Source organism: Hyla sarda, chromosome 3, assembly GCF_029499605.1.
Source record: "Hyla sarda isolate aHylSar1 chromosome 3, aHylSar1.hap1, whole genome shotgun sequence".
Classification (NCBI taxonomy): domain Eukaryota; kingdom Metazoa; phylum Chordata; class Amphibia; order Anura; family Hylidae; genus Hyla; species Hyla sarda.
In genome coordinates, this window is record NC_079191.1 from 419,827,708 (window position 1) to 419,851,124 (window position 23,417).

Consider the following 23,417-nt stretch of genomic DNA (forward strand, 5'->3'; position numbering starts at 1 on the left):
ACGAGAGCGCGTGGTTTTCCCCTCCCCCAGCCGGATCTTTCAGCCATAGGCTGAAATCGTGGTGTGAAAGCACCCTCAGTCAGATTCACAGAATGAGAAGGGCGTTACACAGCAAGCGTGACATCATCTGAAGCCATACAGGGGAGAACATCCTCCCTCACTCTGCTACACACAGCCCAGAACAGTTCAGTGTGAGATGAGCTATGATTGGCTCAGGCTGCACACACACACCCCTCAGCACTCCAGACTGCATTTCCTGATTTTGGACTTCTGCCAGGCCACAAAGTCTGTGCAAGAGATACTGGGAAATGTGCTCGGGACAAGTAGGGAGACACCTAGTGGCAGCTTTTTTAAATACAAATAAAACATAAAACTTTTTTTTTATTTTTATTTTTTAAATAAAGTGCATTAGAAAGATTAGTTTTATTGACAGTGCCCATTTAATGGAAGGCCACAGAGAAGGATATTGCTGTAGACCAAGCGGGAGATGATGAGGGCATCTAGCGATAGATTAGTTGGTTCAAAGTTGAGGAAAAAGCAAAATCAAAATTCTGGAAGCGAACACAATGTGGCCATGCAAAAATAAATCACAAATCTAGTTGCCATCTAGATCTAGCACAGTGTTTCCCATCCAGGCTGCCTCCAGCTGTTGCAAAACTACAACTCCCAGCATGCCCGGACAGCCAATGGCTGTCCGGGCATGCTGGGAGTTGTAGTTTTGCAACAGCTGGAGGCAGCCTGGTTGGGAAATTCTGATCTTGCCTAAGACTCACAGATTCAGAAGATCAAGCCCCCCCCCCCCCCCAACCCTAAATATTACTGCGTTTTAACCTGCCAGATGACACCTCAGTCTCCACCTTGGTATTGAACTAGTTCCGTGTGCCAGGACTTTGAATGTGTTGGGCTTTGAATTAGCAATCTCTATGGTAATGCTTTCGGAATCATATGGTATTACTTGAGAGCGCCGGGTAGCGCACTGCCTAAGGGAGGTGAAAGACCCTTTGGCATATGCCTGTGGGCTAGGACAGATGGACGGCAGGAACAGCATTTGAGTCGCTAAAAAAAGCCAGAAAAAAAGGTCAAAAAAATCCTTTATAGCTGCAAGCGTTTTTAACATAGACACATTCCATTCTGGACAGGTAGCGGTGATTATACCTTGATGAAGACTCCGAAATACTGATGAAAAGAACATTTAACTGGGATAATCTATAGAAAGAGATCAATGTGTTCCACCAATCCCCAAGCCAATTGTAGTTTAATATAAAGGCATCAGGAAATAACCCGGGCCCATGAGTTCTGTCTGGCTGCAGGTTTTAAAGGGATACCCCATAGATACCCCCCCCCCCCCCCTTTTGGTAAGTGGCGCCTATCTGACTATTGGGGTCAATGCTGCTTGGATTCCTGTGATCAGCTGTTATCATTGGGGGAAGCTGGTGACAGATACTGTAGTACGAGGGGGTCCCACTTTTATTAGGCACATATACCCTAACAGGGATTGTCTTGTACAAGATTAGAACCAAAAATGGCTGCTTTTTTTCCAAGAACAGCACCATCAGGGCATATCGCTGCCGGTAGAGCCCTGCCCAGGGCTGTTTTCTTAATTCTGCTCCTGACGGATTTTTGTACATTACCGCCAACTTTTACAAGGTGTGTGTGTTCCACTCCTGCCCGATCCCTCAACATGTGTGTCCAATCCCACCCGCTCCTGCAGACAATGTGTCACAGCTTTTAGAAATAGTACCCTTTGTGCCATTTCATCACCCCCTTGTTGTTTATTATTATCCCCTGTACCATTTCATCACCCCCTTGTGCCATTTCATCACCCCCTTGTGCCATTTCATCACCCCTTTTTGCCATTCCATGACCCCATTTTGCCATTCCATCGCCCCTTGTGCCATTTCATCACCCCTTTTTGCCATTCCATGACCCCATTTTGCCATTCCATCGCCCCTTGTGCCATTTCATCACCCCTTTTTGCCATTCCATCACCCCTTGTACCATTTAATTACCCCCTTGTGCCATTTCATCATCCCTTTGTGCAATTTCATCACCCCCTTGTACCATTCGATCATCCCACTGTGGCATCTCATAGGCTTTTGGGACTGGGCAGGATTTTGTGGCACTCACTGTATGCTCTATGACCGCCTGCTCCCACCCGTAACAACCTCATTACTGCCCGCCCCGCAGGTTTTTTTATTTGATCCCGTGGGACTCACAGGAACCCAGTACCAATGCAGGGCTCTACTGCCTGAGTCAGAGAATGAAATGCTGACACCTTCCAAAAATGTAACCTTAGCATAGGTAAGATAATTTCCCATTACCAATAATCCCAGTATACAAGGACGAATATTACCATCATACTGTTACTGACCAAGTCCTGTATACTGAGACCAATAGACCAATAATACCATTATACAAGGAGGAATATTATCACCTTACATATCACCATTATACTGGTACTGACCAAATTCTGTATACTGAGATTACCATTACCAATAATACCAGTATACGAGGAAGGATATTATCACCATACATATTACCATCATACTGTTACTGATCAAATCTTGTATACTGAGACCAATAGACCAATAATACCATTATACAAGGAAGAATATTATCACCTTACATATTACCATTATACTGGTACTGACCAAATTATGTATACTGAGATTACTATTACCAATAATACCAGTATACGAGGAAGGATATTATCACCATACATATTACCATCATACTGTTACTGATCAAATCTTGTATACTGAAATTAAAATTACCGATAATACCAGGAGCTGTCTGGGTATTCTGGGATTTGGAGTTTTGCTGGAGGCTCACTGGTTGCAAAACACTTCCTTATATAAACAACATATATATATATATATATATATATATATATATATATATATATAAAACATACTTGCTGTAACTATCATATTATCTTTATAGATCATAACCTGAAATCTGCAGGTTCACATAGAAGAATACAGAGAATGTACATAAAACTTAAATGTAGAGAAAAAGCATTGACAAAGTTTTCATACATGATTTCGCAATCCTATTACTTATATGCATTGTAGCCATATTAATAAAGGATGTTGAGTTTCATGCATATACTGTAATTCAGGTACTTTTGGCCAATCACAGTACATGGAGGAAACTGCTGAAACAGCTACATAAGAGGGGCACCTGCACAGCCCCCTATAGACAGTGGCCTTTGGTCGGTCTGACAGTTCTCCCGATGTCCCTGTGGTATATGTGAGGAGTGCTCAATAGAATGTCTCACTTATATAGAATACTGGAAGGTTCTTGCCATTTTCTATGAGGTCAGGGGGCGCCCGCAGACAGCTGTGTGATGAGTGATGGCTGCCAGTGATATCCCTCAGATATCTGTCCATAGCCCGGTCATTACTAGGAGTATTATAAATATTATGATGACTTGATTGATTTAAAAATTGCAATGTTATGTATATTCAACATTCGCTGCAGTATTCCAACATGGTGAAGAAAACAGAAAAAGATTTTTATTCCATCTAATGCTCCGGTGATGCAACGTTTAGTCCAGTGATTCCCAAACAACGTGCCTCCAGCTGATGCAGAACTACAACTCCCAACATGCCCGGACACTGGTTTAGTCTGTGACCGAGGCTGACTGGTCTGCTTGTACCTGCCCAGCTATACATTTTATCCACTGGATGTGCAGCTCTTCCTGGGCTATCTATCATCTATCTATCTATCTGTCTATCTTATATCTATCTATCTATCTCATTTCTATCTATCTATCATCTATCTATCTATCTTATATCTATCTATCTATCATCTATCTATCTATCTATCTATCTTATATCTATCTATCTCATTTCTATCTATCTATCTATCTATCTACAAGCAGGAGAATACAGCAGCACACTGCTGGCACAAAGATATAGATGAAATATGAAATGTTATATTGCTGTAATGAAAAATGTAGGTGCTTCACTTACCATTTGGCCAAATAGTGTGGTACCATCCCACCATGATAAGGTGACCTCGTTGGGACAGACCCTACACTATGAATGTGCCTCTGAGCAGTCAGTTACCGGGCTTGTAAGATCTGGGACATCCAGCTCCTTATAAATTGGATGGGGTGCACAAACCAACATGGAGGTAGCCACTCCCCCATATGTATAACACAAAAAAGGATAAGTTGGCCTGCACATAGCAGTGCTAGCAGTGTGCTGCTGTATTCTCCTGCTTGTGTATATTTAGCTTAGCAGCGTGCACCTGTATGCTGGGTCCATGCAATAGTTGTGTATCAGTATCAGTATCATTTCACTAATCTTTTTTTGTGAATTCAACTTGAGAAAAACCAGACATGGTCGCACATCCACAACATGCACCTTGATCTAATGCTTCTCAGTAACATTTATTAAACTAACAGGTAGTTAGTGTAATTTATGATCATGAAGTGCAAGCCCACTAACCACGTCACGGCCACCTGTAAGTAGTGGGTCCCTAGCATCCCTAGCATAAAATGGTTCAGCATTGAGTGGCGACCACCACCACCACCCTCCCAACACCAGTGCCCACAGGGGGAACAACCCAACTGCAGAGCAGCCCCAATGCCACTCAAACCAGTCCCTGGACCACGCCACCCCACAGACATAGCACTGGGGCAGCAACGGACGCCAACAGCACCAGACAAGGGGGGAACAAATTAAAAAGCTCACTCAGTATGAGACTTGGAGGCTGCCAGGAGGAATAGGGCCCTAATGCAGCTTCCTGCCATTTATATAGACTTGGTCTGGGGGGGGGGCAGAGTGCAGACCAAGCAAAAAAAAATAAAAATAAGAGGGGATAGAAAACACAATGTGAATTCAACTTGTGAAAAAACAGACATGGTCACACATCTACAAATGCATCTTGATCTAAGGCTTCTCAGCAACATTTATTAAACTAACAGTTCATTAGTGTACTTTATGATCATGAAGTGCCAGCCCACTAGCCACGCTCAGAGGCACATCCATAGTGTAGGGTCCATCCCAATGAGGTCACCTTATCGTGGTGGGATGGTACACACTATTTGGCCAAATGGTCAGCAAAGCACCTACATTTTTCATTACAGCAATATAACATTTCATGCTTTATCTGTATCTTTGTGCTAGCAGTGTGCTGCTGTATTCTCCTGCTTGTGTATATTTAGCCTAGCAGCGTACACCTGTATGCGGGTCCATGCAATAGTTGTGTATCAGTATGTGCTGGCCAACTTATCCTTTTTTATCTATCTAAATTCACACAAAGAGGTTCCGCAGCACTCCAAAGGTAGATAAACAAACGTGTTTATTGACAAATGGTCGGAAGTGAGTGCGTTTTTGATAAGACACCACACCTTATATACTTTACACTAGTGTCAATACGATACATCAAAATTACTATTAGGTGTACATATAGTTGATGGTGATTGACAATTACCTCTAATACTTGTGTAAACACAGATGATAACATATTAGCACTTTAATATATTTTGCCCATAATAATGATGCTGACATTGAGCCCCGAGTGTAAGCGCGCAGGCACGAACAGGAGGGGGTGATTATGTTACTGTGTTAAACTTTAATATACACGTGACCCGTGACGTGACCGGAAGAATAGATGCACACTATACTATACACGCTGTATCGGCGTTTGTGAGCGCCATGAGAGATACTACAATGGTCACAAGGGGTATTTCAGGAAAAAAAAATTTTATCAACTGGCTCCAGAAAGTTAAACAGATTTGTAAATTACTTCTATTAAAAAATCTGAATCCTTCCAATAATTATCAGCTGCTGAAGTTGAGTTGTTGTTTTCTGTCTGGCAGCAGTGCTCCTCTGCTGACATCTCTGCTTGTCTTGGGAACTGCACAGAGTAGAAGAGGTTTGCTATGGGGTTTTTCCTTCTACTCTTAACAGGTGACAGGTGTCATCAGAGAGCACTTAGACAGAAAAGAACAACTCAACTTCAGCAGCTCATAAGTACTGAAAGGATTAAGATTTTTTAATAGAAGTAATTTACAATTCTGTTTAACTTTCTGGAGCCAGTTGATATATATATATATATATATATATATATATATATATATATATATATATATATATATATATATATATATAAAAGTTTTTTTCCTGGATAACCCCTTTAATTTCACACTGCAACATAATGCAATTTACACTGTGTGCACTTTTATGATGATACTCTTAATGTATAAATATGTTGATCACACATGCACTGTGAATAGGTATGTTTTATGTGACTTTGTACTTTGATATTGGCACTTTGCACGATTTTTTATTGTTGTTGATTGCTTACCATATATATGTTATCACTTGTGACCACTTGTTCATGCTTGAGACGGACAGTGTGATGCTGTGGAAACATTGCATTCACTTCTGACGTATTCACTTCAGACCATGGGTCAATAAACACGTTTGTTTATCTACCTTTGGAGTGCTGCGGAACCTCTTTGTGTGAATTTGGATCTATGTGCAGTCTGCGACTGACTACATCTGCTTGCACCCGGCACCTTTCATCTAACCTGTACTATTTGGTTGTGCTGCTTCTACCGTTGGATTGCATCTATCTATCTATCTAAAACTACAAGGTAGGTAGCACAACCGTAGAAGTTTCCTCAAGGAGAGCAGTGCAAACGGCAAGACAAGCAGTCCCAGTCGCAGAGCGCGTACATAGATTCCAAACGCATAAATCCAGCAGCACACCCAAGGATATCCAGTGCAAAACAGCAGAGCTTTATTGGCCATGTTCACAGTGCAACCTTTTGACGGTATTACAGAGTCTTTATGAAGCATGCTTGATCACGGTGTGATACCATCGAAACGTTGCACTGTGAATATGGGCCAATAAAGCTCTTCTGTTTTGCACTGGATATTCTTGGGTGTGCTGCTGGATTTATGGTTTGGTATCTATCTCATATCTATCTATCTATCTATCTATCTCATATCTATCTATCTCATATCTATCTATCTCATATCTATCTATCTCATATCTATCTATCTCACATCTATCTATCTCATATCTATCTATCTATCTCATATCTATCTATCTATCTATCTATCTCATATCTATCTATCTCATATCTATCTATCTCATATCTATCTATCTCATATCTATCTATCTCATATCTTTCTTTTCTTTCCTCTCTCTCTTTTTCTCTCTCTCTCTCCCTCCCTCTCTCTCTCCCTCTCTCTCTCTCTCTCTCCATCTCTCTCTCTCACTCTCTCTCTCTCTCCATCTCTCTATCTCTCCCTCTCTCACTCTGTCTCTCGCTCTCCTCTCTCTCTCTCTCTCTCTCTCTCTCTCTCTCTCTCTCTCTCCCTCTGTCTCTCTCTCCCCCCTCTCTCTCTCTCCCTGTCTCTCTCTCTCCCTCTCTCTCTCTCTCTTTCTCTCTCTCTCTCTATCTCTCTCTCTCTCTCTCTCTCTCTCTCTCTCTCTCTCCCTCTCTCTCTCTCTCTCTCTCTCTCTCTCTCTCTCTCTCTCCCTCCCTCCCTCTCTCTCTCTCTCTCTCTCTCTCTCTCTCTCTCTCTCTCTCTCTCTCTCTCTCCCTCCATCTCTCTCTCTCACTCTCTCTCTCTCTCCTCCCTCCCTCTCTCTCTCTCTCTCTCTCTCCCTCCCTCCCTCTCTCTCTCTCTCCCTCCCTCTCTCTATCTCTCCCTCCCTCCCTCTCTCTCTCTCTCTCTCTCTCTCTCTCTCTCTCTCTCTCTCTCTCTCTCTCTCCCTCCCTCTCTCTCTCTCTCTCTCTCTCTCTCTCCCTCCCTCCCTCCCTCTCTCCCTCCCTCTCTCTCTCTCTCTCTCCCTCCCTCCCTCCCTCCCTCTCTCTCTCTCTCTCTCTCCCCTCCCTCCCTCTCTCCCTCCCTCTCTCTCTCTCTCTTTCTCTCCCTCCCTCTCTCTCTCTCTCTCCCTCCCCTCTCTCTCTCTCTCTCCCTCCCCCTCCCTCTCTCTCTCTCTCTCCCTCCCTCTCTCTATCTCTCCCTCCCTCCCTCTCTCTCTCTCCTCTCCTCCCTCCCTCCTCTCTCTCTCTCCCTCCCTCCCTCTCTCTCCCTCCCTCTCTCTCTCTCTCTCTCCCTCTCTCTCTCTCTCTCTCTCTCTCTCTCTCTCTCTCTCTCTCTCTCTCTCTCTCTCTCTCTCTCTCTCTCTCTCTCTCTCTCTCTCTCTCTCTCTCTCTCATTACCATTCACTTACATTCATATTTACTGTCTGCTCTCTGTTGTCACCTCTGGTCAGGCAGCACTATTGTAACCTTCTAATACTTTCATGGTAAATATTACAGATGGTGGACCCCCATGTGCCCGATATAAAGCTCAACCCTGAATGTTTCCAACTTTTGCTAAACTAAAACTCCCTTCGTCCCCTGACAGATTGTACCAGGAGAGCCACAGGTTAGGTAACACTTTTATATAATAATAACAGAGCATCATAGAAGATTATCCCTTCTATAAGAGGAGGATTTTCTTCTTGTATATAACAACACCGGGTCCTCCCTATACAGTACAAGGCGCCCAGGTGATAATTCATAGCACGGGATGAGGAACCTGTTACATCTCCACCGGTTTATTCCAGGAACATAAATATCTGGATGAAAGTAACACGGGCACAATGCTACCAATCTGGTGCCTTCTCCTGTCCATTCCTAAATGTGCTTACAAAACAATACAGCCCCAAAGCATTCCTAAAGCCGGCGTCCATATAGAAACTTTCTCCCTTCTTCTTCCACATACATATTATTAGTTTACTTTACATACAGGAATTGACAAATGACTGATGGTCACGGCAGCACAAAACATTTCAGGAGTGCAGGGAATTTCACCTTATTTATATACAGTGAATTTGTGTACAGTGACCCCCCGACCTACGTTGGCCCCGACATACGATCATTTCAACATACGATGGACTCTCAGAGGCCATCGCATGTTGAAGGCAGCATCAACATACGATGCTTTTGTATGTCGGGGCCACCGCATAAACGACTATCCGGCAGCGCAGACTGCTTCAGCTGCCACCGGATAGCCGTTTACGGTGCCCCCTGTGGTCCGCTGACGATCACTTACCTGTCCTCGGGGCTCCAGCGCGTCCTCTTCAGGATCCCCTGCATGGTCGGCGCTCTCCATCGTCGTCATCACGTCGCTGCGCACGCCGTCCCGTCATCCAATCGGAGCGGCGTGCGTAGCGATGTGATGGCGGCGACGGAGAGCGCGGATGCTGGGGAAGCAGAGGCCTTGCCGGAGCATCGGGGACACGGCGACAGCGATGGACGGTGACATCCCGGGCAGCGGTGATGAGCGGTGGGGACAGGTGAGTGCAACTTCCTATACCAGTGGTCTACAACCTGCGGACCTCTAGATGTTGCAAATCTACAACACTCAGCATGCCCGGACAGCCGTTGGCTGTCCGGGCATGCTGGGTGTTGTAGTTTTGCAACATCTGGGGGTCCGCAGGTTGTAGACCACTGTTCTATACTTTACATTGCATGGATCCCTCAACATGCGATGGTTTCAACAAACGATGGTCCATTTTGGAACGGATTACCATCGTATGTTGAGGGATCACTGTAATTAGAAAAGGGGATGTGGCAGATATTACAATGAGAAACTTTCATGTGCATTCTGGGGGCAAGGAAGAAAGGAAGGAAGTGGGGGAGGAAGGAAGGTAGTAAGGGTTGGATGGAGGGAGGGAGGAATTAAGAAAGAAGAGAGGAAGATAGTAAAGTGAGGAAGGAGGGGAAGGAAAGGAATAAGTTGGGACTGAAGGGAGGAAGAAGTAAAGGAGGATCAGAGAAAGAAAGGAAGGTTGAGGGAGGAAGAAAGGAAATAAGTAAGGAGAGGGTGAGCGGAAGGAAGGAGGTAAAGATGGAGGAGGAAGAGAGGAAGGTGTAGGATGGAGGAAGAAAGGGAGGGATAATAGAGACAAGAGAGGTAGCAAGTAAGAAGCAAAGGAAGGAAAACATAGATGAGGATGGGAAGAAAAGAATGAGTAGGAAGTAAAGGGAGGGGAGGAAGTAGGAAAGGAAGGAAGGATGAAAGGAAGAGAGGAGAGAATGAAGTGAAGATGGGAAAGAAAGGGAGAAGGAGAGGAAGAAGAAGAGGAACAAAGGAAGGCAGGAAGGAAGCAAAGAAGGAGCGAAGGAAGAGAGGAAGAAGGAATGGAAGGAAGAATGGATGGGAGGAAGGAAAGAAAGAAGAGATGGGGAATGACAGGAAGAAAGTAAGGAAGGGAGGAAGTAAAAAGGAAGGAAGGGCATCTTATCCCTAAAACTGACTCATATTATGCTCGCACTGTTGCTCTGTTTTACCCCAATGCTTTACACTGGGTGGCTATTTTGTATAAACTATTAAATTATTTTCTATAAAATAATAGTAAGAGGATTATTAATTGCCCCACTACTCCCTCTCTTATAGTGCACCCTTATTTTACGATAGCTCCTACATTTTAGTATAATAAGGTAACTAGCGGACAGGATGTGGCTGAGGACTTGTTTTGTCACCTAGCTCCTGGACTATGTAACGTTATTCAAGTTGTGTCCTTTCCAGTGTAGTAAAATATTAAGCATGCCTCCATACGTCCTCCTTGTTCATGGGTTCAATATATTTTACTTGTATCTAGTCTCTAAGTAGACGTAAATGCCATGTACACGGCAGCGTTATCTTGTTATATTACCCTTTGTGTTCTTATTACGGCCATAAAATGTTTTCATTTACAGTTATGCTGAATTAACAATTTCTCCATCATTAGCAGAACACACACTCAATCTTTCCCATTCTGCTTCTTGTTACTTAAATGGTCTTTTTTTTTTATTTCTTATATTTTCCAGAAGACCCGGTGTCTCCCTTCATCTTATCTTTCACATCTAATGGCTCCTTTAGGGTGTGCCCTCAGACTTTCTGATACATCTTAATGATAAATCCTCTACATTACCTCCTTCAACCCAGGAGAGAGTTCAAGTGAAATATTGCCCTTTTTACAATGGTAATTGTTACAAGGCTAAATAAGGTTCTGAATTTAAAGCAAGTCTGTGCTTTTAGTAAGGAGTGCGTCTGGTGAAATGATGTCTTACAAGAAGCGGGAATCAAACTGGAAGAGAAAAACAAAATGTGGAGAATTTTTAGAGCGTTTCCATGTGGCCTCGTAATTGAAAAATGAAAATTAGAAAGTGATCACAAATAGTTAAGTACGATGTTACACAGATGCTACATTTTTAGTTTTCTAAATATACCTGTATTCCTAAAAAGCGGTATGGGGTTCCCATCTCCTGATTTTGGCTTCCCAGTCCCCTCCTATGGCCTTAAAGGGGTATTCTGCCCCTAGACATCGTATCCCCATCTAAAGGATAGGGGATACGATGTTTGATCACTAGGAGTCCGGCAAGTGGGACCCCCCGTGATCTCTGTTCCGGCATCCCGACATGTTGAAAATGTAGTTCAAACACCAGCTTCGGGGGGCCGTGGTCATGATGTCATGCCACACCCCTCCATTCATGTGTATTGGAGGGGACGTGTCACTCCTCCTCCCATACACATGAATGGAGGGGGCTTGACAGCTGTGGTTGCCCATAATCCAGCATGGAGCGGAGTTACTGGGGTGCCGCACCAGAGATTGTGAAGTGCCCAAGCGGCCAGACCCCGTGTGTTATACCAGTGTTTTTGTGTTTTGTGCTATACTGTATGTCATGTGAGTGCATGTGTCTTGTTACAAAGCATATGTGAAATGGTATGTGTGTCTTATTTGTATCTGTATTGTGTGTGTTGTGTGGGTGTTTTTGTGTGCTTTTTATGTTGTGAGTGTGTGTTATATTAATGTACTATGTGTGTTATATTCCTGTGTTATGTGTAGATTATGTCATGACCGACTGTGGGGACTGAGAGAGTGAGCCCTAAACTGACCTTAAAAACACTCTTTCTGCCTATTGCCCATCCATCCTAAGTGATGGATCGACAACTTGGAGCAGGTCCCTCCCTGCGCTACAGTGCAGTGGCGTAAAAACAAATAATAAACATAGTCGGTCACAGGCCAGAAACAGAAACGGAAAACCACTAGACAACCAGATAAACCAGACAGGATACAAATACTAACAGGGCAAAATATAGACAGGCAAACTGATCAGGAACATAGGACACTGTTCACAAACAGATACAAGTACAAAGGACAAGATCAGATCCACCAAACAGGATATAAATATAGGATATTGTTCACATTGGACACAGATAACTAACAAAAAGATTACCCCAATATAATAAAACCAAATAGACTACTGGACAGCGGGCACACTCCACCGTGTGAACGGGATGCTGACACAGTAGGAAACTCAAATATAATACATGAAACTATAATACATAAAAACGGAGACAAGAAAATCAAACTCTATAATGTAGAGAAACTCTGGTCAGGATACTAAACAGGATATTTGTCAAGATTCAAAACAGGATATATTTCAAGATACAAGACAGGACAAATTCAAACCCAAACTCCACCAAGAGGATGAACGCAGGACAGGATTCTAAGAGTATAAACACACATAAACAGAAAAATACAAAAACAAATAAATGGACATAACAGATTATTTGTGTGTTTATGAATGTAAATTGAGGGTAAGTGTCAGTGGTGTATGTGTGTTAACCCCTTAAGGACGCAGCCCTTTTTCACCTTAAGGACTGAGCCCTTTTTTGCAATTCCGACCACCGTCACTTTACGAATTAATAACTCTAAGATGCTTTTACCGAATATTCTGATTCTGAGATAGTTTTTCGTGACATATTCTACTTTATTTTGGTGGTACATTTTTGTTGTTACTTGCATCCTTTCTTGGTGAAAAATCCCCAAATTTCATGAAAATTTAGAAAATTTTGCATTTTTCTAACTTTTTATTTTTATTCACAAATGCAATATGTCTACTTTATGTTGGCTTCAAAAAATGGACATATTTTTCCTTTTTGAAAAAATTAGAGGGCTTTAAAGTAGAGCAGCAATTTTCCAAATTTTCATGAAAATTGCTAAATCTGAAGGGGCAGATGTTACAGAATTACAACTCCCAGCATGCCTGGGCAGTCTAGGCATGCTGAGAGTTGTAGGTTGGCAACATCTGGAGGGCTACCGTTTGGGCACCACTGTAACAGTGGTCACCAAACTGTGAACATTCAGATGTTGCAAAACTACAACTCTCAGCATGCCCAGACAGCCTTTGGCTGTCTGGGCATGCTGGGAGTTGTAGTTTGGCAACCACTAGGAATGCAGCAGTAAAGATCGCTTTACTGCCACCTAACTTCAATCCCACCCCCCCCCCCCCTCACTGTCGCCTCCCTACCTGCGCTGTGATCTCCGCTGGCTGTCTCCAATGATCGCCAGTCCCCACGCCATCTTCTTTTCAGGTAATGGCCTCCATCTTCTCCCCCCATTCTGCCCGACATCCAGCGGAGGTCATGCCCTGTCATGCTCTGCCATTGGTCAGAATTACTTTCTGACCAATGGCAGGGGATAGGAGGAGATCGCAGCGCTGAAATCTCGCTCCTATCCCTCAGGATGATCAAGGCTGTTACTGACAGCTCCGATCATCCCTATTTTCCGGTGATTGGTTCACCAGAGACCCGATCACCCAGAATAGCAGAAAATCGCATGTCTGAATTGACATGCGATTTTCTGTGATCGCCGACATGGGGGGGGGGGTTCCTCAGGGGACATGGGGGGGGGGCGATGTGCCGGGATGCCTGCTGAATGATTCCAGCAGGCATTCCGGTCCGGTCCCCAACCGGCTAGCGGCGAGGACCGGAATTCCCACGGGCGTATGCACTCGCCCCACGTCCTTAAGGACTCGGGATGCACGGCGTATGCATACGCCCCACGTCCTGAAGAGGTTAAGTCTATGTTTTATTTGTATTTTGAGTGTATGTGTGTACCTCATCTGAGCAATAAGAACATCTATCTATCTATCTATCTATCTATCTATCTGTAGTTGTATTTTTATGTATATTGTAAATGTTATGAGTTTATGTGTGTTGTTTGTTTATTTGTATAAGTGAGCTATTTGCATATATATATATATATATATATATATATATATATATATATATATATATGTTGAGGGAGTGTATGTTGTGTGTGTGTGTGTGTGTGTGTGTGTGTGTTTTTGTTATGTGAAGTATGTTTGTTTCATTGTGTGTTTTGTGAGTAGATGTAGTGTGAAGTTGAGAGTGTATGAGTGTTACTTTGGGGTACAGTATATGTGTATGGTATATATGTGTTGTGTGAATCAGTGTAGTATGTATTGTTTGAGTGTTTGTGTACTATATGAGCAGGTGTTGTATAAGGGTATGTTTGTTATCTGTATACTGGCTTTAGTATGAGTATGCTACTTGAGTATGTGTGTTTTGTGTGTTGTATGTGTACTTGTTATGTATGTTTGTTTCATTGTGTGTTGTGTGGTAGATGTAGTGTTAGTGTACTTGAGGGTACATTATGTGTGTTATGTAAGCCTATGTAATATGTGTTGCTTGAGTGTAAATGTGCTGTATGAGTAGATGTTGTTTGAGTGTATGTTATTTGGGTGCTGTGTGCTATTAATGTATTATTCAAGTATATGTGTATTTTGCCATTGTGTGAGTCTTTGTTGTGTGCGATAGTTTCATTGTTAGTTATGTGGGTATATGTTTGTTTTGTGTGTTGTATGTATATTTGTTATGTCTGCTTGTTTTATTGTGTTTCAGAATAGAAGAAGGGTGGCTTCGGCACTGACGCCACTAGGTATGCATGTATTTCTATGCTGCTACTGACCAGTGATGAGATCCACACCCGCTATGTATTTCTGTGGTGCTATGTCTAAGAAGCATACTGTATCCACTGTAGAAGATTTTAAAGAAGATGGCACTCACCATACGATAGAAACAGCTTTAAAGGGGTACTCCGGTGCTTAGACATCTTATCTTATCTCATCTACATCTGTCCAGTGTATACCCCCCATCACTAGTCTCTGCCTCCTGATGTCTCCCAAGCACCAACTGCTACATTAAAGGGGTTCTCCGGTGCTTAGACATCTTATCCCCTATCCAAAGGATAGGGGATGAGATGCCTGGTTGCCTGAGTCCTGCCGCTGGGGACCCCCGTGATCTTGCATGCGGCACCCTGTTTATAATCAGTCCCCGGAGCGTGTTCGCTCCGGATCTGATTACCGGCGACTACAGGGCGGGCAGCGTGTGATGTCACGCCTCCGCCCCCGTGTGATGTCCCGCTCCGCCCCTCAATGCAAGTCTACAGGAGGGGGCGTGACGTCACGGGGGTCCCCAGCGGCGGGACTCCCACTATCAGGCATCTTATCCCCTATCCTTTGCACCGGAGAACCCCTTTAATGTAGCAGTTGGTGCTTGGGAGACATCGGGAGGCAGAGACTAGTGATAGGGGGTATACACGGTATGCACTGGACAGACTCTTTCACGGAACATGCGAGCTTCCTCAAGCCGGAATACGGCGTCCATACCTGCACAAGCTCAGTATATGCAGGTGGAGCCGGAAGTAATGTCTGCGCAAGACAGCCAGATAAATATTGGAATAAAATAAACAACAATGTGCACATTGTTGTTTATTTTATTCCTATATTTATTTGGCTGTCTTGCGCTGACTTAACTTCCAGCTGTCGCGTGAAACAGTCTGTCCCGTGTATATAACCCCCGTCCTCACAGTCTCTGCCTCCCGATGTCTCCCAAGTACCAACTGCCGCATTAAAGCTTCTACTGTCGTATGGTGAGTGCCGTCTTCTTTACAATCTTCTACAGTGGATATTGTTTCATTGTGTGTTCTGAGAGTAGATGTAGTGTATGAGTGTTTCATTGTGTGTTGTGAGAGTAGATGTAGTGTATGAATTTTACCTGGTACAGTATGTTTTGCTATGTGAATCTGTGTAATACATGTTTGAATGTACATGTGCTGTATGAGCGTATGTATGTTATTTGTGTGATATAACTGTGTTCGAGTATATGTGTGTTTTTTGAGTCAAATGAGTGTCTTGTCTCATTACCTTATTTTCCAGTCTTTTCACAGTCACAACCAAAAAAGTAAAAACACAATCTACCCCTCGTAGGAGACATTCATACAGGATTTTTGCCTTTACTATGCGTCACTGATAGTAGAGATGCAGATCGGAGAAAAGCAGATTAATAAATAAAGAAAAGGGCCAAGGGTTAGCGTAATTCCTCTTCCCTTTCCCGGCTTAGGCTAAAGTACAAGCTCTGAAATGAGATATGTCGGCGGCTGCTAAGATCCCCCGTGGGGTTCAGACTATAGGAGCCCCCCCACCACCACCACCAGTCCTCAGGTTAATGCCCCTCATCTTCGCTGTAAACCACATATCTGTAGGAAAAAAAAAACCTCACCGAACGTATCACCAGAACAACTAATAAGCGTCCGTGCTTACTCTAATATACTCTCCTAAAGGTTAGGACGCCTCGAAGACTCAGAGGAGAACCACTGTCACGGAAGCCCTCTCCTCCGAGGTAGTTAGGGTGACGGATTTCATCGTAAATGAGGATCAATGTCCCGTACAACTTTGGAATAGTAATTTCTTAATTCTCATTCAAATCCTGCAGGCGAGATAATATAACTTGATCTGAATTAGCCATGTGATCCTGATGGCATCTCCTTAATGGGCTCTCTGCTTAATTTATGTAATTTTTAAAAATTAAAGAGTCATATTTTAAATCCCCACTCCAGTCCTTCAGAGTTGAAAAAGTTATACTGCCCACATAAATCACGCCTTTCTATCTTGTTGACTGTACTTTGCTGAAGTTTGGTGTCGTCTTGGCTCGGGCTTTCATCGCCTGCCGGTGGGAAGCTCTGGGAAATGATAGCATGTAGAAAGCTTATGCACATCGCCAGGCGTATCGCTGAGACTGGATTAACTCCTGCCGGAGCAGTTAAGGAAAACAAGTTCATTGTAAAGGCTCGCGGGAGGCCTTAAGGCGGGGTTCTGCCGACACATGCCGGGTAAAGGAGACAATGTCACCAAAGTGTGAAGCTGTGAACCAGGAGACTGCCGGAAAGTGGTAGATGGGGAGCACAATCGCCCTCTTAACCTGCGCCGCACACGGTGATACAAATTCTACCGTACAAGGTGTAGTTAAACCGAGCACTGTGTTTATTTTTTCCCTAAACCTGAAATTGCTCCGTCTTAATTCTACCTGCGTGCAATATTTACAGATCCCGTCGGCCCTGATTTGTGTGATCAGCGCCGGGGGGGAGTTTTGCTTGTCTTATATTTTTAGGAATGTATATGAATTATTTGCTCGCTCGCATGCTGCTCAGATTTTCTTTTTGTATAAGACCATATTATATCTGTAGAAAATATTTCTGAAAATATTTTAAGATCATTCTTTTGCTTTTCTATTTGTCTACGTAACTTATTTATATATGGGTTTGTTATTAGTAGGAAGGAAGCGGTTATGATTTTTTTTATTGTATTGAGATGATACTTTTGTTTTTATATTTGTCTTTATAACTTTTTATGTATAGATTTTTGTTGAATTTCTTTTGATCAGTTTTCCTATTGGCTGTTTCCACTGATTCCTTGATTCTGTCTATGGTAAAAATGTGTTAGCCAGTGCACGATTATGAGACCATTGAGCATTTCGGCCCCATGCTTGTTTATTAGTCACAAAACAAATAAGAGTCTTGTTACGTTATGCGCTCAGGCCGCACACGCTGGCCATGAGCGTATGGTCCCGTTACATACTGCTGCCGGTGGGGCTGGGATTCACATTGCGGGACATGCCTGCATGTGAATCCCAGCCCGTCACTCACCTGGTGCTTCTCTTGCCCCCGTCTCTGCCTCTCTGCCCTGGCGCATGCGTCCCCATCCTCTAGGGTGCGCGTGCCGAAGTTTTAAGTTTTAAAGGGCCAGTGTGCCCATTAGTGAAGTAACACCTGTGGCTCGTTGATAAATTCTTCCACCTCCCACACTTCCCTGCTGGATCTTTGTTGCCCTAGAGCCTTAGAGAAAGCATTCCTGTGATTGTTTTGCCGTGTATTATACCATTTGCTCCGTGACCTGACCTTGCTCCTTTGCCACCTGCCTACTGACCATTTGTTACGTTCCTGACTACGCTACTCTTCCGCCTGTCCTGACCTTCTGCTATCCTGACCATGAGCTGCCTTATTCCTCCTGTGCTTCGATTCCTCAGCCGCCTGTGTGGTCGAGCCGTGCCAGGGGTAGCGACCCTGGTGCCGCCTGCTGCAGCAAGTCCATCCCGCTTTGCGGAGGACTCTGGTGAAAACCTGCGGCACTTAGACTCCGCTCCCTGGTACGGTCCGAGTCATCTGCCACACAGGTCTTGCGGATCCACATCCACCGATGTTCCTGTCTTCTGAAACGTGAGTATTACAAGACTATTGGGGTCTGGATTTTTGGCTGTAGATTTCAGGCAGAAAATATGCAGTATATTAAAATGCCAACACTGTCATCTGCAGCTTTTTTGTCACATTTGGATGAAAATCCTTAAAGGGTCTTCTGGCCATAGACATCTTAAATTCCTATCCAAAGGATAGGGGATAAGATTTCTGATCGCAGGGGGCTCGTCACTTGGACCCCTCACGATCTTCCTGCAGCACCTACATTCTATGCTGGGCTGCGGCTCCAGTTTCGTAAACCTCTGTGTTTCCGGGACTGGAGACGTGACTAACAAGCAATATACAGTAGAACTGAGCATGTGCGACCATCAAAGTGGATGCCCTAAGATGGTCATAACCAAGGCCAACAGGGCAAAACAAAGAAGGTGATTATGGGATTAGTAAGAGTATAGGAAAGACACTGAAAATGTTTCCACACTTTTATATTTACTTCATAAATGGTGGTAGTAGTAATTGGTTGTGTCTTAGAGTGTCATGTGACCATGCACAAAAGCGATGTTATTTTTGAATAAAAAAAAAGTTTTTAAACGTTTTAAACGTCATTCTGTATGTATCTCTCATATGGTACATTTTCAAAAAAGCTTGGGTACTCCACTGCCTCAGCTTTCAGAACAGCCATGCCCCCTTGTGATATCATGCAACACCCCCTCCCATAGACTTGCATTGAGGGGCGTTGCTGTGACATTTCGAGCCTCAGCACCCCCTAATGCTGGGGCAGTGTTGTACACCTTTAAATATGTTTAACCCCTAAATGACAATGGATGTAAATATACATCCTGGTGCCCTGGTACGTGACGCACCATGACGTTCATTTATGCGCTGAGTGGCATTCTGTCTATGAATAGAGCATGGGAGCTGCTCTTAATTCATAGACTGTAAGTGATGGTACACTCAAAGGCAGATATTGGCGATTATGCTGATGTCTGCCGCTAATCCCTTAAGTACGACAGCGATCAGGGCACCTAAAAGCCTGAATAAAAGCTCGATCCTCTCCCCCTGGAAAATTGTCATGTCTGGGCAGGGAATAAAAGCAGCTCTGAACTCGTCCACAGCCTCTATCCCTGCCTGATTACGTACCCGCCCTAGGCAGCGGGTCCGTAACAATGGTGCCGGTCCCTTCCTATAAAAGTTATGGCTGTTAAAGTGAAAACAACAAAAACAGACACAGGTCGTGAACAGTTAGGAGGCACACAAACTAACAGAAAATTACTAAACAAACACAGAATAAAGTCAAAGTCAACTAGCCGAGTCCAGGTAATGTCGAGATACCAAGATGGTAACACAAAAGAGAAAAGTCAGAAAGCCAAGCCGAGATCAAATAACCAATAATCAGGAATCACACGATAAACAATGCTAGCTACTGGAGACAAGCTCTTTCACAGGCAAAGCCTGGATGTGATAGGATCCTATAAATACAAATGGGCACCTGCAGAAGGACTCTGATAGGCAGACACTAATCAACACCCAGAAGCACAGGGGCCTAGAACTAGCAACGAAAATTAGGGCAAATAAACCCTACGGGTTCTGACACATATATTGATGTCCAGGGCTTGTATTCAGCTGAATTCATGGGACTTTCGGAACTTTACTCCACAAGCTCCGCTCTGCATCTCCTGGTGAGTGTGTCAGTCCAACCTACAAGCCACACCCCTCCCACAAGCCACACCCTTCCCACAAGCCACACCCTCAACAAGCCATGTTCTTTTTCTTTTCTGTCACTTTTTTTGTTTTGGTTCATGGCCAAAAACACCATTTTTGCCCAATGCACCCACATCAAAGGTCCTTCAACCACAATCTCTTCATCAAAGCTCAGCCCCACTTTGCTTCGCAACTCCGGTTAAATAAATCAGTCTGGCTTGTCCCTCCCATAAGCCATGCCCTCATAAACCACACCATTTTTTGGTCTACAGTCTTTACATTACATCTCAACCCCACCTGAGGACGGGATTTGAGGTCAGGATATGAAAAAGGCATATGAGGAGGGGATATGAGGATGGGATATGAAAAAGAGATATGAAGTCGGGATATGAGGATTAGATATGATGATGAGATATGAGGATGGGATATGAGATCAGGATATGAGGACTAGATATGAGGACAGGATATGAGGTCGGGATGTGAGGATGAGATATGAGGAAGGGATATGAGGTCAGCATATGAGGACGGGATATGAGGACTGGATATGAGGACAGGATATGTGGATGGGATATGTGGATGGGATATGAGGACTCAATATGAGGAGGGGATATGAGGTCGGGATGTGAGGATGAGATATGAGGAAGGGATATGAGGTCAGCATATGAGGACGGGATATGAGGACTGGATATGAGGATAGGATTTGAGGACAGGATATGAGGACTGGAAGAAAATTATTTAGAAGTCCTTTGTAAAATCTTAAAATCTTGTGACTAATTATTCTATTTTTTTTTATAGATATTACATTACAACATATATATATATATATATATATATATATATATATATATATATACATACACACACATACATATATATTTTTTTTAATAAAATAACTTTGCGTTACAAAAATTCCCTAAGTATCTCTGAATTAAATAATACAGGGTATGCTTATTCCTCAAGAACCGGGATGATTAAGAAGTTTATAGAAAAAAAAATGAAATCATAAAGGGCGCTTTAAGCTCCCTTGTGTTATCTCTTACCTATTTTCCGAGAACACTTTGTAGTTCAATCATTATAAAGGCAGGAAGCAACATGGCAATTCAGACCCTTTTCAACTAATAACAATTCATTACTGTAAGTACCGAGAAGATTCAATCTGCCCCTGTGCCTGCAATGAGAAAATAGCACCAATGAATTGCTATCTAGGCCGGTGACTGGAAGCCGGGTGAAATAGCCTGCTGTTCCCAGGGAGCGCTGCCTTTATCTTGGCCGTGAAAAACACAGATGGACTTAAATATGCAGCAGCGTGCATTCACGGTGACTGCCGGAGACCTAATGACATCATTTCGGGGGCCTTCATATCAATATATCAATACCGTTTGCCGAGCAATTTGAAAAAAAAAAGTCTAAGTAAAATAAACAATTGCGGTTAAGTGTCTGCTTTGTCATTTCTAGAGATCGCGGTGGCAAAAGGCTGAGTAACCACTTATAGAAGAAAAACAACAAGAAAACGAATGCAGAGCGAATGTAGCGGGCATGTTAGATCACGGACCTCTGCTGCTACATCGATGTTATTTATAAAAAAAAAATAACAAAAAAGGAAACAAAACATTTTTGCAAATTGCGATGAGTCATAGACGAGGGAGAAGAATCAAATGTGGAGCAGAGGAGGAGAATTGTGTCTTAAGAAATGGTCCTGGCTTGATTTTTTTCTTGCAAACAGCTGTAAATGGGAACCACGTCGGCACCATGCAATGCAAAAATAGCTAAGATTTAAATAAAAAAACATATATATATAAAAAATATATATATACATTCAGCGGGGCAAAAAAAGTATTTAGTCAGCCACCAATTGTGCAAGTTCTCCCACTTAAAAAGATGAGAGAGTCTATAGGTATACCTCAACTATGAGAGACAGAATGAGGAAAAAAAAATCCATAAAATCACATTGTCTGATTTTTAAAGAATTTATTTGTAAATTATGGTGGGAAAAAAGTATTTGGTCATCTACAAACAAGCAAGATTTCTGGCTCTCACAGACCTGTAACTTCTTCTTTAAGAGTCTCCTCTGTCCTCCACTCGTTACCTGTATTAATGGCTCCTGTTTGAACTTGTTATCAGTATAAAAGACACCTGTCCACAAGCTCAAACAGTCACACTCCAAACTCCACTATGGTCAAGACCAAAGAGCTGTCGAAGGACACCAGAAACAAAATTGTAGACCTGCACCAGGCTGGGAAGACTGAATCTGCAATAGGCAAGCAGTTTGGTGTGAAGAAATCAACTGTGGCAGCAATTATTAGAAAATGGAAGACATACAAGACCATTGATAATCTCCCTCGATCTGAGGCTCCATGCAAGATCTAACCCCTTGGTGTCAAAATTATCACAAGAATGCTGAGCAAAAGTTCCAGAACCACACGGGGACCTAGTGAATGTCCTGCAGAGAGCTGGGACCAAAGTAACAAAGGCTACCATCAGTAACACACTATGCCGCTAGGGACTCAAATCATGCAGTGCCAGACGTGTCCCCTGCTTAAGCCAGTACATGTGTGGGCCTGTCTGAAGTTTGCTAGAGAGCATTTAGATGATCCAGAATAGGATTGGGAGAATGTCATTTGGTCAGATGAAACCAAAGTAGAACTTTTTAATAAAAACTCAACTCATCGTGTTTGGAGGAGAAAGAATGCTGAGTTGCATCCAAAGAACACCAAACCTACTGTGAAGCATGGGGGTGGAAACATCATGCTTTGGGGTTGTTTTTCAGCAAAGGGACCAGGACGACTGATCCATGTAAAGGAAAGAATGAATGGGGCCATGTATCGTGACATTTTGAGTGAAAACCTTCTTCCATCAGCAAGGGCATTGAAGTGGCTAGGTCTTTCAGCATGACAATGATCCCAAACACCGCCCGGCCAACGAAGGAGTGGCTTTGTAAGAAGCATTTCAAGGTCCTGGAGTGGCCTAGCAAGTCTCCAGATCTTAACCCCAAAGAAAACCTTTGGACACAGTTGAAAGTCCCTGTTGCCCAGCGACAGCCCCAAAACATCACTGCTCTAGAGGAGATCTGCCTGGAGGAATGGGCCAAACTACCCGCAACAGTGTGTGAAAACCTTGTGAAGACTTACAGAAAACGTTTGACCCCTGTCATCACCAACAAAGGGTATATAACAAAGTATTGAGATGAACTTTTGTTATTGACAAAATACTTATTTTCCACCATAATTTCCAAATAAATTCTTTAAAAAACAGACAATGTGATTTTATGGATTTTTTTACTCATTATGTCTCTCATAGTTGAGGTTATAACCTATGATGAAAATTACAGGCCTCTCATCTTTTTTAAGGGACCAAAATTATTCCTTGTGAATTCC

The 23,417-nt window shown here is 43.2% G+C and overlaps 2 protein-coding genes across 3 annotated transcripts in view; both read right to left on the reverse strand.

The window, feature by feature from the left end:
* Nucleotides 1-17,845, reverse strand: part of LOC130361077 (dynein heavy chain-like) — a 30,689-nt gene extending 12,844 nt beyond the window's left edge. The window contains exons 1-2 of the mRNA XM_056563643.1: nucleotides 17,800-17,845; nucleotides 12,461-12,517 (exon numbers count right to left, since the gene is read on the reverse strand). Coding sequence (XP_056419618.1) covers nucleotides 12,461-12,517; nucleotides 17,800-17,845 — 103 coding nt within the window. The remainder of the gene's footprint in view (nucleotides 1-12,460; nucleotides 12,518-17,799) is intronic.
* ESRRG (estrogen related receptor gamma) overlaps nucleotides 1-23,417 on the reverse strand; it is an 892,172-nt gene that overhangs the window by 491,093 nt on the left and 377,662 nt on the right. The gene's annotated exons all lie outside the window — the stretch shown is intronic.